The 19,484-nt window shown below is 48.1% G+C and overlaps 1 protein-coding gene across 2 annotated transcripts in view; it reads right to left on the bottom strand.

The window, feature by feature from the left end:
• Nucleotides 1-2,382: 2,382 nt before the first annotated feature.
• Nucleotides 2,383-19,484, bottom strand: part of LOC146859019 (C-C motif chemokine 5-like) — a 38,890-nt gene continuing 21,788 nt past the window's right edge. Inside the window, exons 3-4 of one of the 2 annotated variants that reach the window (XR_014980050.1) lie at nt 5,148-6,674; nt 2,383-5,044 (exon numbers count right to left, since the gene is read on the bottom strand). Coding sequence is in view for 1 of the 2 variants with exons in the window: in XM_085649656.1 (XP_085505782.1) it covers nt 6,587-6,674 (88 nt within the window). In the remaining variant the exon portion in view is untranslated. Of the gene's footprint in view, nt 6,675-19,484 lie in introns of both variants that reach the window. The other variant, XM_085649656.1, reaches the window with a different exon arrangement.

The following is a 19,484-nucleotide window of genomic DNA, read 5'->3' as shown; positions in this document are numbered from 1 at the left end:
CCATCCTTAGCTCTTTATTGTTCAATATCTACGTCAGGCCTTTGGTCAATATTGCAGAGGAAGCTGGGTTGTCTACGCCGATGACACCCAGTTTATCTTTACCCTCTGTACGGAACGGGCCTCTATATCATCTCCTCTTCAGAATAGATTAAGGAATATTGCAGGCTGGATGCACGCCAACCTGCTAAAACTTAATGGGGAAAAGACTGAAGTGCTAATCCTGGGGAAGAACAAGGACCTCTGGGATCCTCAACATTGGCCCACTGAAATGGGTCCACTACCCCAGCCCACACATCAGGTCCGCAACCTAGGCTTTATTATTGATGAACATCTATCAATGAAGCAGCAGGTTGCGAAAGTGGCCTCAACATGCTTCACTAGCCTTAAATGGCTCAGAAAAATCCTTTGGATGTTGCCTGGTTCCACTCAAAGAACTGTAGTCCAGGCTCTGGTCACTTCGAGGCTGGATTATGGCAACATCCTGTATCTGGGAGTCAACCAGGATGTCCTACGCAAACTGCAAGTGGTGCAGAATGCGGCCGCGAGATTGCTGTGCCATGTCCCCAAATCGGCTTCCATCTCAGGATATCTTCGGGACCTCCACTGGCTCAGGGTGGAGAATCGAATTAAATTCAAAGCCCTGAGCTATATGTTTAAGATCAAAACTGGCAAAGCAGCACAGTACCTGAATGCCTTAGCTCTCCCTTACTTACCCACTCGTCTGCTCCGCTCCTCCACTCAGGCTAAATTCATGGTCCCTGGGATCAGACTGCGGTCGGTCCTTTTCTTGCCTGGGCCCCTCTTTGTGGAATTCCCTTCCGTTGTCACTTCGAATTGAAATAGTTTATGAAAACTTCCGAAAGGGAGTAAAAACTTGACTGTTTAATCAATAGATCTTTTTTCCCCTCTTCTTTTGGTCCTGTCAGGGGGCGCAGGAAAACCTCCAGGTAGCTGTGCACCTAACAAGCTTAAAATAATATTAATAATAATAATAATAATAATACCTTCCTCACTAGATAGGCCTGCTCCCACCCTTAGAGCGGCAGGGTGCAGGCAGAGTTACCTTGATGCTGAGATAACATGTGCCCAGTCCTGAGATTGCAACTCATCCTGCTGTATCTCCATTGTTCACCAGCTACCAACTGGAAATTTCCAGTCTGGGCGTGTCTTTAGTGGTTCTGAAAATGTACATTACATGTTACCCTGTTTGTAGAAGTCAGTCCCTCTGCAGCAATCTAAGGAAGCTGGCCAGACCGGACTCCACTTGAGTGTACTTTCAATAAATACCTTTGGTTTGTATTCTCTACTGTCTGACTAACTCTTAATTTGTGAGGAAGGCTTAGTGGTGGTCACGAGTGAAGTGGGTGGCCCTAATCGGGTCACTTCCTTCACCACTCCACTCTATGACTCTACTCCACTCTACACTACTACCATCGACAACACTCTACAACACTCTACTCCACTCTACGCTATTCCACCTACGACACTGCACTACTCTGCACCACACCACTGAACGACAATCTACTTCTCTCTACACCACTCTACGATGTTCTACTCAGCTCCCTCTACACCACTCTATGTTACCTTTATCCACTTTATGTCACTCCACTCTGTTCTACGCCACTCTATCACACTCTACACATCTCTACACCACTCAACTCTACAACACTCTACTCCACTCTAATCCCTTCCACTCTATAATATTCTACTCCCTCCACGTCACTCCACAACACTCTGCACCACTCCACTTCACTCCACGCCAATCTGCTCCACTCTATGACACTCTACGTCATGCCACTCCACTCTGCTCCACGCCACTCTCCTTTATGCCACTAACTTAACGATGCTGAACAGTATCCCTGCTAAAGTATAATATGCCTAAAACACATTGGCAAAGCCAATAGCTCTTGCATATGAGAGACCCATTGGCTTTGCCAATGCTTGCTCCTGTTTGCAACCACCTTTCCTTTCAAGGAGCTCACGAACAGCAAAAGTTGTAAGTCCGTTCAAAATAGGGTTATTAGCCTTCTGATGTCTTTGAGTCTGCTCCTTGTAGTAGATAGACTGCTGGCAAGATGGTTCTGATAGCAGTACCAACGGGGACAGTGTTACGGAAAGTCAGTGACCCACCTATAAATGAGCTGCAGAATGTTTAAACAAAGAGTACAATACTTTCAAGATGGCCGACATCTCTCTCCTTCAATTCAACCTCCACTCAGCATGCGTATGTGGTGTAGGATGCTGTAAGTCTCTTTGCTTCTTATTCTTATTCCCATCTCATTTATGGGATGTGACCCTTAACTGATAAAGCAACACAAACTTTCCCTTGAGCCTTAGATATAAAAAGCTATCAGGAGAAAAATAACCAGTAGGCAGTGAGCATTAACATTATTCATGCATATTTTATTAAAACTTCAGAAAGTCATATACTTGTGGGAGAATGGCACAGGCACAGATGCCTACAGCCTCAGAACACCGCCCTTGCAGGTTTTAAAGATTACTTTCTCTTCCAAGAAAGCTGAAGACAATAAACACAAGCTTAGAAAACAAATATTTCTTCAAGGGATTGTATTGTTTAAGCATTTTTGAAACATTATTACATATTTTAAGCTTTTTTGGCCTGATATTGTCAATCTTTGGAATGCAGTTTCTGAAAAGGAAACAAGTTCATATGTGTAATGTAAATGATATAGAAATATTGTGATTATGTTGTTCCATTTACCACCATCACCCCCTCCTTTCCCAGTGAAGACTGAATTGGTATTGAGGCAGAATATCCAAAGTGGACACACTATTGTGTCAAAAATATCGAGGACAAAAGTATAGTGAAGGTAAGTTTCTAGCGGTAAGTGAAGCTTTGCAATGTATAACTCCGCATAGATGCACTGTGGCGATGTGTGTCTTCAAGGTACATAGATGTGGAGTTAAGAATAGTAAATCTACACTCGCCCATTTGCACGTAACTTCTCGATACTTTGGCCCTCGATATTTTTGACACAATATTTTGTGCACACTATATTTGTGTTTTCGATATTCTGTCAGTGATTCGATTGAATCAATACTTACACCTGATACTAGAGGATCAGAGGTGGGTGGTTCTTAAAATTTGTAAGAGATTGTGTGCCGGTGGCCAAGTCCCTGTTCAGAAGCCTGCGGCCGGGGCAGGTAAATGTGGGTGCACCGAATGCCAAGGATGTGCGGCCTTGAATCCACATCATGTCTTTTTAATCCACTACCAGACACTCCCTGCCCCTTTGTGCAGGTTAGCGCTTTCTCCATTTGTGACAGTTTTATCGACATTCTCTTCCTCCGTCTTTCCACTTTGTGTGTTTTTCCCTCTCTTGCTCTCAGTAAATGTCTGATGTGGAAAAATAGGTGCCGATCCTCAAATATCAGTGCCACAGGCTCCGACCAGCAACCACTGCCACAAATTAGGCACCGGAAGCAGGCCATTTTTTTTATCATTGTTTGAAGTTTTATATAGCGTTAACTCAATCCGAAGGTATTGGAGCGCTTTACATGAGCACCTGTTACATTACACAAGGTCACATGAATATTTTTTTTTTTTAACTCTCTCCTTCCTAGTTCACTGAAGACCTTGACCACTCCATTGCTTGTCAGGATGAAAGCTAGTGGGACAGAACTGTTGGCGGGTCTGGGCAGAGAAGGGAGCCAAGAACAGTCAATACCTCCCTCCCAACTCCTGGGCAATGACATGTTCACCCAGCCACATACCCTACTGGTTGTAGGAAAGTGAGCAGCGCAAAGCGGGGTCTACCCTCTATGCAGTGCTTAATTTGAGCCGGTGTTTTCCGGTGCTCACCACTTAATTGTTAACACTGGCACTCATTACAGCTGCTGCATGGTGACGCTGTGTATGTAATTTAGAGACGAGCAGATAACAGTTGTTTATTAATTTAATATACATTAAAAAAAACTAATACCTGCCGCCCAAGCCATTCTTATAGCTTTGGGGGCCTACAACAGTCTGAATTGTCACACTTGAAGCAGTGTGATGGTTAGTGGTTGTGTTGGTGCTGTCATTGGCAGAGAATGGGTGGAGCAAACTGCGGTGGCCTCCTGACGAGGGCCCTGGCACTTATTCTTTTTTTATTACAAATTAAGCACTGCCTCTATAGCATTGTAAACTGAAGAGTTTTTTTTCAGTGGTGAGAAGGGCAATGAAATTGCCACAAAGAAAAGTGCACTGCAGTACTCACACCAATGAAATTAGAAGTCTCCTATTCCATGCAAACAGGCTTTCTTCATACCCAACACGACACAGACTTCAGCTGGTGGTCCCTTTCACCCACAGAGTGCTGCAGAATTACAGGCATAGATGGTCGTAGAGGATTCTGATTCCACCAACAGACCCACATCCGGTACATGATTTGGTAGAGCAGTCTTTCTTTCTAACAAAGTACTTTCCAAACAGTAAGTAAAGGCCAGTCTCTAGAGAGAAAATTTTCCTCTCAGCCGAAGAAAGATTTCTTCAGACACGCATACCAAATGGGCATCTATAGGGGAGGTGTTCCCTCTCAAAAAAATAAAAGTTTCTACACACTCAGGGAGATGTGTACAACAGAAATGGCGTACACTTCAGAAACGCAAGGCTGACCCATATTTACAAGGATATGGTGCAGCCTTACATTTCCCCCTGCGCTGGCCCTACACTTAGCAGTGTAGGGCCAAGGCAGGCACCCTTGCACCGTGGTGCAAGGGTGTCTGCGTGCAGGGGAGGATTATTTATGTGTAGGAAGGTGTCTCTTCTGCACAGAAACAATCCTGAAATACCATTTTGTCACTTCTATGTGTGCTGCTTAATGCAGCACACATGGAAGTTACAAAATGTCCTTTTTATAAAGAATTGTTTATGTGCAGGAAGAATCATCTTCCTACACATATACAATCCAAGGCGTTTTGCTTTTTCCATGTGAGCTGCACAAGGCAGCACACATGGTAAAAGCAAAAACGAGGTGAAATAAAGCATTTCTCCTCGTTTCCGCAAGTTAAAACCAGGGTTTCCTTGGCCTTAATTTTGATGCTGCCTCCTATTTACGTTGTTCTTGGAAATAGGGGGCAGCGTCAAAATCAATGGGTGTTGCGGAGGAACGCCCACCGCTACACCCACTGCCCACCACTATGACGCTAAGCATAGCATAAAAGGGGGCCTTATTTACAAGGCAGCGTTAAGCCACGTTAAGTGGCTTAATGCTGCCTTGTAAATAAGGCAAAGGCCCTATAGCCACCAAAACATCACAAAAAAGTGATGTTCCCATGGCGATAGGGCCTTGTACATATGCCCCTCAGATGCAATATAAGCCTCTTTGGGGCAAGTGTTATCTTCACTTATCTAATGATAGAGCCTGACAATCAGAGTGATTGGCCCATCAAGGTAGGCTCTGTTAGTAATGGTGACAAAAAGGATTATGACACAAGACTAAGCTCTGCCTTGTCTGAGGCACCATTTTTTATTCCTGAGGCCTCCGTTTCACTCCCTGAACCTGGTCAGATATTCTGCTGAGCAGCCAATGCACAGCCCACACGATAAGCTAACTGGATAGTTTGCAAATTTGCAACAAAGCTTCTGTTCGAGAAGGCTGAACAAGGAAAAGAAGAGAATTACCGCCGACCGGAAGGTGCAGCCGACCCTAGAGGGAGGGTTTCTAACCCCCCCGTGGGTAGCAGACTAAGGGCATGGCAGCAGCAGGGCACGTGACCGTGCCAGGGGAAAGTACAGCAAGTGACCAAGGAGTTTTGGTTCAAAGGGCCCAACCAGGCAGTAGGGGCGTGGTCGAAAGCATGGCATAAAAGGCGACTGGGTCAAGCAGTTCCCAGCTTTGTGGCCGGTAGAGATTGATCACACCCACCCACACCACAGAATGCGGGCGTTGCAGCCGCAGTGTGAAGAAGGGGCAGGGAGTTGTGAGCTTTAACACGAAATATCTTCGCATAAGGTCGTAAAAACGGCAATTGCCCGTACAAGGTCCTGGGGATGCCTTACTGCTGGGACTCTTGAGACAAGTGCAATTGCCCAAACAAGGTCCTTGGGATGCCTTGCGGCAGGGATTCTTGAGACAATGTCGGGACAAGGTCCTAGGGATACCTTACGGCAGGTAAAAGGGTCAGAAGTGGTCAGTGCTGAGTAGAGCTATCACAAAAGTTTGAAAGTGATTTATGACAACATTGAAAAGACATCATTACTGGAAGGATGATGCATGGCAGCATTGACAAGTTATGGCTAATATGCAATAAAGTATAGAATGTACACTGTATAACCTGTTATGCAAATGCCTTGCTTTGTAATACAGGATAAGCCAGAAATGAGAATGTTGATGAACAAGTGTGTACCAAGTTATGATGTTAATAAACTGCTGCCGTTCTAGCTCCACAAAAGGTCTTGGGTATACCTAATTGATGGGTAAGAAGGAACGGCCGGAGGGCCCATGGATGCTCGCACAGCTGGGGGCGCGGGGGGTTACTGGTGATCCCATGCAGGAGGGTAATCTGCAGTGGATCAATGATGCAGTCCATGCTGTGTGATGCGTATATTCCATCCTCAGCATGGCACGTGCTCCAGATCCTCCTAGTTCATTTCCAGGTAGTTGACGTAGTCCTTCACCCACTGTATCTCAGGGTCACTGCAAATCTGTCGTTTCTTCCTGGTGATAAAACTGTTGAGAACGAGAGAGAAAGAGAAATGAGGTTGAGAATGAGTTTCTGCTGATAAGGGGCATCATCTTGTTGGAGTTTATCATCATTTTTGTTGCAATTCTGGATTAAGAGCACCCTTACTGGGAGTAAACCTCTGAGATACGGGGGCACATGCAGCTCTGGGCAGGAATGGTCTGTGACACTGAGACACTACTCCGAGATACAGGGGGCACATGCAGCTCTGGGGCAGGAATGGTCTTTTACTCCGAGACACTACTCTGAGAACCGGGGGGCAAATGCAGCTCTGAGGCAGGAATGGTCTGTGACTCCGAGACACTCCCTTCCGCTAAGGTATGCAGACAGCCTGCATTGGACTTCTGGTGGCAGGGGACACTGGTCCGATGGACGACTTCAATAGCTCTGAATTATGCAGACACAAAAAAGGACACAAGGGGGCAGGGTAGGAATACCCTGACCCCTAGGCCTGGGGTCAAACCCCCCCCCCAAAAAAAGAAATTGCTGTAAATTTGTGGCAAAATACATTTTAAAAAAAACAAGTGTGGTATCCCACTCTTGTTTTTTTTAAGCTCCCTGTGTGGGCCAGGTCCAAGGGGGAACATATGTTTATATTTTGGGGGGAGGGGGTATGTGTGACCCCCCCAGGCCAATTTTGGTCTCGGGAACCCATCCCTTGGGACCCCGCACAATTTTTTGTGTGACAGAGACATGCAGCCAAAATCAGTGCGGGGCATCAAATCCCCCTGGGCGAGGATGCATGTGGAAAGCGGGACGGGGGAACTTGGCCCCACTCCCTGGGCCAATTTCTGGCCCAGGAACCCCATTCTCCAGGGCCCGGCCACATGTTATATTGGGAAGGGGATCTCGATGAGCCCACCCCTGGGGCTGGCTCAGCAGCTATGTCCTGTGGTGCCCACCTCGAAACACAGAGGATGTCCTGCCTGCACTGGCGTGGACAGGGAAACCTGTGCTTGGTCTCACTTTGGGGAGCATTTTCAAATCTCCCGCCAAGTGGGAGCAAATACCAAGTCCGTTCTCAGTAGGTAGGAGCTTAAAAAATGCTCCCGCCCGCTGGGATTAGACTTGAGATCTGCTTCCCAGCCTGCAGTGAAGTGAGCAGGGAAACAGATCTAAATATTACTCCTGCCCAGAGGGAGAAGCATTATTGTCTGCTTTCTCCGGGTGAGAGTAATGCTGGCTCCAGCTGGATGTGAGGAGAGGGCTGGTGCTGCATGGGACTTAAGGGCTTCCCCGCCGGCCTGCAATGTTACTATGCTGGGCCCCAGGAATGGGGTCCCTGTGGTCGAAATGGCCATGGGAGGGAGGCTGCATGTCTGCCTCCACCTAATTTCAATGCAGGGCCTTAGGGGATGGGGTCCCAGGGTTTAAATTATTCTACCGAATGAGGGGGCCGTGTGCCCCCCTCTCCATAATTTCAATCCTGGGCACTGGGAGATAAGATTCCCGGAGCCAAAATAAGCCTGGAGAGTAGGGCCGCGTGCCCCTTCCCCCAAATTTTAAAGTTGGGCCTGTGGGATGGGTCCAAGGACCAAAATAGGCCCAGGGAGGGGGACTGCGTGCTGGGTAGAGCTGTCACAAAAGTTTGAAAGTGATTTATGACAACATTGAAAAGATATCATTACTGGAAGGATGATGCATGGCAGCATTGACAAGTTATGGCTAATATGCAATAAAGTATAGAATGTACACTGTATAACCTGTTATGCAAATGCCTTGCTTTGTAATACAGGATAAGCCAGAAATGAGAATGATGATAAACAAGTGTGTACCAAGTTATGATGTTAATAAACTGCTGCCGTTCTAGCACCACAAAAGGTCTTGGGTATACCTAATTGATGGGTAAGAAGGAACGGCCGTAGGGCCTATGGATGCTCGCACAGCTGGGGGCGCGGGGGGTTACTGGTCATCCCATGCAGGAGGGTAATCTGCAGTGGATCAATGATGCAGTCCATGCTGTGTGATGCGTATATTCCATCCTCAGCATGGCACGTGCTCCAGATCCTCCTAGTTCATTTCAGTTCCCAAGACCAAAATTGGAAATAACGATAAAGCCAAGCCCGAGGCATGGAGACCCTGGGGTCGTAATTGGCCGTAGAAGGTGGGCCATTTCCCCCCCTTATAATCATGCTGGGTCCCGTGAGTTGATGGGGACTCTGGGATCCATAATGGCCTGGGGAGGGGGGTTGCATGGCTCCTTCCCCAACAATAACGCCGTCCCTGGATGATGGGTTCCCCGGGTCGAAATCGACCCCAGAGGGGGGTCACGTGTATCCCTCCCCCTGAAAATGTCACCAGGCCCCAGGGGATGGGGTCCCGAGGCTGAAATCAGCCCAGTGAAGGGGGCGTTTGCCCTCCTCCCCCTAAATATCAAACCTGGCCCCAGGGAAGAGGGTCACCAGGGCCAAGGCCTGAGGCCAATCCCTCACAGTGCACGGCTGAAGGCCATGTGCTGTGTGGGGTTGGCTGTATATATATATATATATATATAGAGGACCTAGTTTCCATAGGAAAACATTTTTTTGACTTGGCTATAACTTTGGCATTGTTTGACCAATATTTATGAAATTTCCCCCAAAAGTGTCAAGATGGGTTCTATTGTTATGGGAAGTTTGGGGGTGATCCGTGCAGTGGGGCCCAAGAATTTGGGCGTGAAATAAGGTTGCGTTTGTAGTGTTAATCCCCATTGGTGTAAATCCGTTCTGTAGTTGTTGAAAAATGTAAGTTTAAAGTTATAGTGATATCTCTGGCCACAGATATTTTGCAGAGGTTTTGCGATGAAACGCAAATGTACGTGCCAACAGGAATGCTCTGATTGGCTGGATGCAACCTGAATAGAAAGTTGCCGCTGCCATTTTGTCTAACGGGAATGGTTACGGGGCTGAACATTTCTGGAAAAGCTAACATAAGGGGGTCAGAATTGAGGTACTCTGACCCCATGTCTGAGAAATGGGGGTGTTAGTGACACCAGTTATGTGTCCAAAATGGATTTTTGTAATTGCGTGCGATATTCGCGGTGAAGCCGCCACCACCAGTGTGGCCTCTGTATATCATCACTGGGACATCGCAACTATCAACGTTATCACGAATATTGGTGAAAATATACAAAATATATCAGTGAATCATTAGTACCAATTGTTATAGAGATATTGAGATTTTGATAAATGTTTTTATAGAGTTATTTATATAGTGGGTTATCTACTGTGATGGTTAGAACTAATTATATAGTTATAATTTTTGAATGTGGGGGTGGCTATTGAATTCCTGCTTTTGCTTTCCTCTTTCGCGACGTAACCATGGAGTTCGCGACGACCAACATCATCTCGATCTCTGGTCTCACTGCAAAAATTGAAAATATGTTTTAGAGATGGTTGTTCTAGAAATACACTAGAAAAACATGAGTTTGAAGTGTACAGTAATAAACCCCTATTGTGTAAAATACTGTAATGTGTGTGCATATATGTGTTTTCACTTTATGGAAAAGGCGCGACCGTGGTGGTTAATGACATAATCACGACATCCCGAATAACCTCAAAAACTAAAAATTGGTTTGCAAGATGGTTTTTAAAGAAACTTAGTACAAAAATATGAGTTTAAACATGCTTTGAAAGAAGTATGTATATAGTAATATGTGTAGGGCAATTGTTCAGAATGTATTTTTTTACATATTCATTTTGGAGGTGTTGGTGGTTATTGAATGTCTGATTTTGTTTTCCAATTCTCGCAAATTATCAATGGGGATCTTGATTACCGACGTCATCCCGGTCTCAGGAGTCACCGCGAAAAGATAAAATAGGTTTTAGAGATGGTATTTATAGAAACTCTCTACTAAACTATGACTTTAGAGAATACTGTAAGAAACCCCTAGTCTGTAAAGTACTGTAGTATGTGTGGATAAATGTGTTTTACACTTGATGCAAAAGGCACAATTGTCGTAGTTAATGACGCCAATGCGACGTCCCAAATAACTGCAAAAATGGAAAATAGGTCTCAAAGATGGATTTTAAAGAAAATTAGTACGAAACCATGAGTTTAAACATGTTGTTAAGGAAGTAAATATATATAGTAATATGTGTAGAGTGATGTTCAGAATGGATTTTTTTTACAAATTATTTTTTGATGTGTTGGTGACCATTGAATGTCTGCTTTTGTATTCTGTTTTTGCGATGTCACCTCATGTATCACAAAGTTGCCGCAAATATAGAAAATGTAAATACATTTTTAAAAACGCTTATTACTCCACTGAAGTAAATACAAGCTTATCAAAATACCTCTTATAAAGCCATTTTAAATAGAAAATACAATTTAAAAACCTTAAAAATTCAATAAAAACACCATAAGTTACATGGATGTTATAGTTGGGAAATAGAATTTGAAAAACCTTACAAATTTACTGAAAAAAACAAACATTACAGGGACGTTATAGTGAGGATTTAGCATTTAAAAAAATCTTAGAAATTCAGTGAAAAAACCAAAGGTTACAGTGACGTTACAGTTAGGCTGACATTTCACTCATACAAAACCAGAGAAATTCAGCAGTTATCGTTGGCTGAGCTAACTATAACTTGCGCCCATGCAATGCACCTCTTATGGCCTCACATATGACATCACTCATGACATGGTCAGTGACATCACTCATGACATCACTGATGACATCTCAAACAACATCACTGATGACATCATCCACAGAATCTCTGATGCATCCACTCACACCCCCATGTAACCTTTCATACACCCACTCCAACTTCCACACTACCATTCTCAAAACCATTGACACACCCATACAAGTACTTACACACCCACTTCACTCAGTCTCCCATAGAGCCACTCATACACCAACTCACTCACTAATACAGCCACTGATATATCCAGTCATAAACCCATACAGCCACTCACAAACTGTCAGTCACTCATAGAGCTACTCACAACCTACTCACTCACCTAGACAGTCACTCACACAGCCATTTACTCACCTCTACAGTTATACACACTAAGTAACTTATTCATACAGATACTAACACATACTCACTCACCTATACAGTCACTGATGCAAACGCACAATCACCCATACAGCTACTATCACAACCTCTCACTTACACATAGTCACTCATATTCTCCAGCACTCACCTGTACTGCCTTTCACATATCCAGTTACTCACCCGAATACCACTGACACATTCATTCACTCACCGACACGCCCATACACACACTCAGTCACCTATACAGACCCTCACTTACACACTCACTAACCCATAAAGCCACTGACTCACCCACTAGCTCATTCAAGCTGGCAGTCAAACACCCTCTCACCCAGCCACACAGACACTCATACACCCATACAGGTACCCAGACACCCAATCAACCTCCTTTACAGCCACTCACATACTGTGAGAGGCTGACCTGGTATATCTCTGTCCCGAATACGCTTCCCGCCTCCCAGCTGCCCTGCCCTCCCCAGATCTCAACTTAATGGAGGCTGCTGCGTGCCTGTGAGCAGCGGGCGTGCCGCCGTCGGGCTGAAGGTGCACCAAAGGCAAGCCCGTCTGCGCCCGTTCGCGACCTGACCGCGACCAGTGCCAGGGACCCTGGATCTCTGACTTCCCACCGCTACGACTCAGCTGCCCTCCTCGCACTCAATCCCCGGAAGGAACAACAAATGCCAGCTGTCCACGCCGAACAGCACCCACTGCCAGATCTCCTGCCGCCACTGCCGCCAGAACATCCCCACCGCCCCCGCTGCCAACACTGCCAATGCCCTAAGGTGCATCCTCCTCAACGTGCACTCCCTGCACAGACACACCATAGAGATCTAGAACCTCCTCGACACCCTCTCACCAGACGTCACCTTCTTTACAGAAACCTGAACCAACTCCTCCTCCACCGCCGACATCGCCATCCCGGACCGATACAAGATCTCAAGGAAGGATCACCCCAACCACCCAGGGGGAGGACTTGCCATCGTACACAAAAGCTCCCTGAGTCTCTCCACCTCAAGTGACGCCTTCTCTGCCGCCGAACACATGCACTTCCAGGTCCAGACAAGCCCCAGAACCACACTTCGCGGCACCCTCACCTACAGACTCCCCGGCCCTCATGCCCTATTCGATACCACCATCACTGACTTGATCGCACCCCATGCCATCGCTTCCATGGACTACATACTCATCGGAGACCTCAACTTCCACCTCGACATCCCCAGCGACCCCAACTTCACCTCCCTCCTGGGCAACCTCACCAACATCGGACTGAGACAGTTTGTCTCCATGCCTTCCCACAAGGCGGGACACACCTTCGACCCCATCTTCGCAGGACGAAACAACATCCACTTCACCCGCACTACACAACCTCTTTGGATGGACCACCACTGCATGCACTACCTCATCAACAAACCCACACCGCCCAAACCTGCCCTCCGCCCTCCGCGAAGGAACTGGAGCAAAGTCACTGAGGATCAGCTCAACTCCACCTTCAATCGTGACAACCCCACCACCTCGACCTTTGGAAACATCACAGTGAGGGGGCTGCACAAATGGATCCTCAATTGCGCAGACAAACTTGCACCCCTACCCTGCTCCGCCAGACAGCACCCCAGGAAGGCCACCTGGGTCACTACCCGCTTCCAAGAAGCCAGCCAGACGCTTCGCCAGATGTCTCGAGAAGAGATGGAGGAACAGCAAAATGCCTGAAGAACACACACCACCGATAGGACCGCCATGACGGAATACCACCAACGCATTAGAACCACTAAACGGACTTTTATCCAAAACAGAATCCTCATCAACTCCAGCAACTCCAAGGAGCACTTCAATGTCACACAGGAATTCACCAGGCCCCCCAGCGAAACCACGGACATCATCACCTCCCAGAACCTCTGCGACAAGCTCAGATCTTACTTCCATCTGAAAATCAAAAGCCTCAATGACAACTTCAACGACCAGAAACCGTAATCTGCAGCCACTCCCTCCACCGACAACGCCAGCCACCCCACATTCTCCAACTGGATGCTGGCCACGACCGAAGAGACCGCCTCAACCATGAAAGGCATCCACTCGGGGGCCCCTACAGACCCCTGCCAACCACACATCTACCACAGAGCCACCATTATCGCCAGAACTACAATGCACCATCAACACCACCTTCAAGACCGGCACCTTCCCCGATGACTGGAAACACGCAGAAGTCAGACCCCTGCTCAAGAAGCCCTCAGCAGATCCCATGGACCTCAAGAACCACTGGGCCATCTCAGTCCTCCTTTTCACGGAAAAAGTCACAGAGGAGACCGTCAAGCACAACTAACGAGGTTTATCGAAGACAACACTGTCCTTGACCCCTCCCAATCCGGATTCCGCAGCAACCACAGCACCGAGACCGCCCTATTTGCCACTACAGACGACATCCGCTCCATCCTTGATCAAGGACGCACCGCTGCCCTGATTCTGCTTGACCTCTCAGCAGCATTCAACACCATGTCCCACTGCCCACTTACCGCCAGACTTCGCAATGCCAGCATTCAAGGAACCGCCCTCGACTGGATCCGCTCGTTCCTCACCTGCAGAACCCAAAGAATCAGACTGCCACCCTTCCTCTCCAAGCCCACAGAAATCAACTGCGGAGTCTCCCAGCAATCATCGCTCAGCCCAACCCTCATCAACATCTACATGGCCCCCCTCACCGCCATCATCAGACAACACGGCCTTTGCATAGTACGCCGATGACACCCAGCTCATCCTCTCCCTCACCAACCTCAAATTCCAGGAAGGAATGCAGGACGTCGCATCCTGGATGAGAAACAGCTGCCTCAAGCTCAACTCGGAGGGACAGAAGTCCTCATCCTCGGAACCTCCGCTTCAGCTTGGAACAACACCTGGGGGCCCACCTCCCTTTACAGCCCCCTGACCCCCACAGACCACGCTCGAAACTTCAGCATTGTACTCGACTCCTCCCTCTCCATGAACCGACAGGTCAACGCTGTCGCCTCCAGCTTAGCATCCTCCGCATCCTCCACAAGACTTTCAAGTGGATCCCCCCTGAATCAAGGGAGACCGTCACCCAAGCACTCATAAACAGCAGACTGGACTAGGGAAACGCCCTCTACGCAGGAATCAACAAGTCTCTACTCCGCAAGCTCCAGACAATACAGAACACCACAGCCAGACTCGTCCTTGGCATCCCTCGACACAAACACATCACCCTACACCTATGGGACCTCCACTGGCTCCCCGTCGAGAAAAGAGTCACTTTCAAGATACTCACCCACGCCTACAAATGCCTCCACAACACCAGACCCCACTACCTCAACAAGAGAATCTCCTTCCACGTACCCAAAAGAAACCTCCGATCCGCCAACCTCGCCCTCGCCGAAACCCCGCGCATCCATAGAGCCAGAACAGGAGGAGGATCCTACTCCTACATCGCAATCAAGACCTGGAACAATCTCCCGATCGACATCAGACGCTCCCCCTCCCTGAGCGTCTTCAGAAAGGCACTCAAAACCTGGCTTTTTGGCTGAATGGAGCTGCTCACCAACCCCCACCCTCCCCAGTGCCTTGAGATCCTCGCAGGTGAGTATTGCGCTTACAATTCCCTGATTGATTCATTGATTAATGATGCACACTTATGTAGTGGACACCTTGCACCAGTCCAGACATCCCTTATGGTGATATAAGAGGCCTTAGATAACCTTAGAAAGCTCTCTAAGTGGTAGCTGTGGAGAGCAGCTTTCAGGCTTAGTCTGGAATGAGTGTAAAGCAGCTTGTTTTACCAGAATGCAATCTTATAGTATAGATTAAGTGAAAAAGAACCACACAAAGTATTTATAAAAATATGTATTTATTATGTAACACTCTCTAAAAAAAGAAATATCTCCTACCCGGAGATATGCACAATGCACACAATACTTTAGCAAAGAAACAGTAAATAGCACGAAATACACAGTGGGGGACCAAACCATATACTAAGAAAGTGGTATAAGAACCACAACTCGAATCAGGACGATGTCGAGAGGACGTAGAATTGCTGGGGACCCACAGAACCACTTAAGGTAAGTACGTAGAGAGTGCAGTGTGGGAACACGACCACGTGCTGTGTAAAAGTCCATGTGCAAATCGCGGTTGGATTCTTAAAGATTAAGGACCCTTCCCAGTGGACCCTGAAGAAACCCTGTGAAAGGCAGAAGGTTGGAGAGCCACCCCACCTGTGGATACCTTAGTGCACAAGTTACCTACACCAGGGAAGCCAGGTGCGTACGTGTGATGTGGTGTCGGAACCCGCCGTCGAACCCAATGGAGGACTTCAGGAAAGTGCTACTACCGGAAGAGGAGAAAGTGTCCGTGGGAATCCAAACATGGAATCTTGAATTGGAGCAACGGAAAGCAGAGGGGACAAAATCTATGTCACTCAAGAGTGACCAGGAGACTTGGAAGACGAATGCCCTCTGATGTCATTTGCTTCAGGGAAGATGATGATGCCCTTGACTGCAGCTGCAAGGACCAGGTGATGCTGAGGAAGACTAGCACCCGTGTATGAGCTGTCCCACTAAGGATGCCGAGTGCTGAGGGGTCAGTGTCCAGCGAGAGCATCAACAAGCCTTGGCAAATGCAACCCACACAGCAAGTCAAGAAGGTACAAAGTTGGGACCAGCCAGGTCCAGGGGTCTCACCACAAGCAGTGGAGTTAGGGCAGACCCCCAGCAATCATGGGAGCCCAAAGGAAACAAAGGTGATCCTCAGATGGACCCACAGGCTGGAAGCACTGGAGTCGCAAGAGGACCACAAGCAGCTCACTATGGGAGCAGACCACGGTGCCCATGAGGCGATGTGACTGAAGGTCTTGGTGGAAGGAGTTGCAAGAGGTTGGGGCTACATGAAGCCCAATGCACTTGTTGCAAAGTTACCTACAAGCCTTTGCACTTGCAAAAGAATGCAGTGCACAGGGGTTCGGATATAGCAGCCCCCACGAGGGATACTGGCCTCAAACTCGGTGAGAGGACAGCGCAGGCCTCAAGAGACTTAGGGAACCACCACCTGCATTATTGAACCCTTCGGAGTCCACAAGAGCTTAGGATCAGCAGACCAGTCAGTGGTGTTGGAGTGCCTGCAAATGCAGGGAAGTGACTCCTTCACTTCAAGGGAAATTCCTTCAAGTGTTTTTGGAGCTCCACAGGCCTTGGAGTGTTTCTGTACAAAGCACAGGCATGGACAATGCAGCAGACAAGCAGGGGGACGAAGTCGGGCCCTTAAGAAGTCCAGCGAATTCCAGAGTGTCCAGACGGTCGAAGATGAAGTGGTATTGGAATTAAATCGTGTCTCACCACAAATCTAGGGACCTACACCCAGGTAAACCCTTAAGTACCCTAGGGAAAGGTTTGGGATGATTCATGGGACCCTCCCAGGGGAGGGTCTGGACATGGGGGGGGTTACTCCTATATCCTTTGTCCAGTTTCGCGCCAGAGCGGGAGCCAAGGGCTCCCAGGACTGGTTTGAACTGAACAATGCACAGGGACACCAAATGTGCCCCTCATGCAGACTTTCTGGCACTGAGAAGCTCACCCCCAGCCCTAATACACTAAGTCCTGTCTGGGAGGTGTTCACACCTCCCTGTGACAGGTTGCCTATTGTACCACCTTCCTCTGCTCGTGCTTGGCTCAGCAGCACAAGGGCAGAAATGTGTTTTTGGTTGCAGCAACCATTTTGTGCGGTCCAGGTCTAGAAGGTTGGCACCGGGAACACGGAGAGCCTAAAGAAGGGCTCTGCCAGTGCTTGGAATCATACCTCCCACACCGATTACGGTGTGGGGGTATGATTCAAACATGTTTGATACCAAACATGATAGGATTTGTTCCAGCCAGTTTCGAGATGGTCATCGCATAATTACGCCGTGCCCCTCTATATAGTATATGGCTGCTTTACTGACAACCCGGAGAATGGACTCCGTAGGCTGCAGGGGTGTCCTGCTCATTCAGGGGCACCCTCTCACTTAGAACCACGCACCCTGCCTTCAGGGTTGCTAAGACCTGCTATCGGGGTGACTTATGGGTTTTAAGTGCAGTGACCCAAGATAAGAAAACCTATATCTTTAGTAAGTGGCGCTAGCACCAACTTACACAGGCCTGTAGTTACTGTTTGAATGGTCTCCAATGGGTGGCACAATACATGCTATGGTTCATGGGGGACTTCTGGGTTACCTATGCCCTGGGTACTAACCACGACAATTTAAGTGAGAAAGCAGAAAGACTGGGATCCTGATTAGCAGGATCCCAGTCAGACTAATCAAAAACAGCATCATACCACGTAAAATGTGGGAGTAACCATAGAAACAGATACTACTTTCCTATATGTACCCACTCAGCACCCATACAGCATCTCAGACACCATCTGAAAGACTGATACAGACATTCTCCAAACCTAGTCACTCACCCATGCATTCACAGACAGTGGCGTAGCTAGGGGGGGGCGGTGGGGGCGGTCCGCCCCAGGCGGCATTGTTTTGGGGGCGGCGGCCACGCGTCACTGGTGGTCCGTGGCTGCGGCCTTTATAATTTATTTGGGGACACTCACTGACACTACTGTCAGTCACTACAGTGTTCCCAAATAAATTATAAAGGCCGCCACCACGGGCCACCAGTGACGCATGGCCGCCGTATTAAGTGCAACCACACATGCTTGTAAGCTGCCTGCAGTGCACGCACCGCGGTGCACGACATACCGCGTTTGTGGGTCCCGTTCCAGGGCCGTCAATCTTGTAGCGCGCAAAAGCGCGCTACCAATGACGGCCCTGTAAATGGTGCCGTCCTGCCCCCAAGAGTGTTTCTCTGCCTGTGGCCGGGTGTCCCAGCACCTGCTGCGTGGGGGACGTGCGAGGCTGCGTGGTGGACGTGCGAGTCTGCGCGGCCTAAATAACGTGGTCTCGGCCGCCGCCGCCGCTTCCGCATTGGGGTACTGGTAGGTTCGAGGCTAAGTTACGATGCAGCAGGCGCACGGTGAAACCATCCTTCTCGGTTTCTAGTTAAATATCACACATCTTCAGAGGCACATTGGCCTGCCTCCTTCTAATTGATGTGACCCTCTGCACTTGGAAGCTGTGACAGGGAGACCTGGAAACTGAGCAGGCCTTGCGCAAATAGTTGGACCTGGACACCTGGAAAGAAGCACAATCCTACGAGCAGAAATCCAGGTACTGTACTTTGATGCCGCCGTGAGAGCACATTGAGAAAGTGTGGTGTTTGATTGTATAAGGATGCACTTAGATCAGAGGCGCAACTAGAGCCAAATTTCGGGGGGGGGGGGCTAAGAAAAAATTTCGTGGGGGGGGGGCTGAATCTGTTAAGCCATAGGCAGAGTGGAGCTGCAGGGGCTCTTAGAAGGGGTGAAACACCAGCGAGGCCTCATTAACATGCAAATGGTCTTTTAAAGACCTGTGAAGTGCTCGGGTGCGGCTGTGTGTGCGCCGGGAGCTGTCTCAGCCCGGGCTGCCACACACGAGGGGGGGGGGGGCTGAATCCCTTTGAGTCCAATGGGTGTTGCGTGCCTCACTTAGATGCTATCATGATATTATGTGGTTACACCGAAATAGTGTGCCTCGAGGTTACTCCGATGTATTGCTCAATTATGATGATAGAAAAGCGTACTGACTATTTGACATAAATAACAGTCATGATTTGGCTATGATGTGCATTGAGGTTTTGTGCTAATATAGTACGTTGAGATATGTGCCATTATGATGCCATGAGAGGACGCGGATATATTATGCTATTGTTAGGCAAAGAGGATGCACTGATATTCTGTGCTGTTATGATA

The sequence above is a fragment of the Triturus cristatus genome, chromosome 3_2, assembly GCF_964204655.1.
Source record: "Triturus cristatus chromosome 3_2, aTriCri1.1, whole genome shotgun sequence".
Classification (NCBI taxonomy): Eukaryota; Metazoa; Chordata; class Amphibia; order Caudata; family Salamandridae; genus Triturus; species Triturus cristatus.
This window is presented reverse-complemented; position numbering and strand designations above follow the sequence as displayed.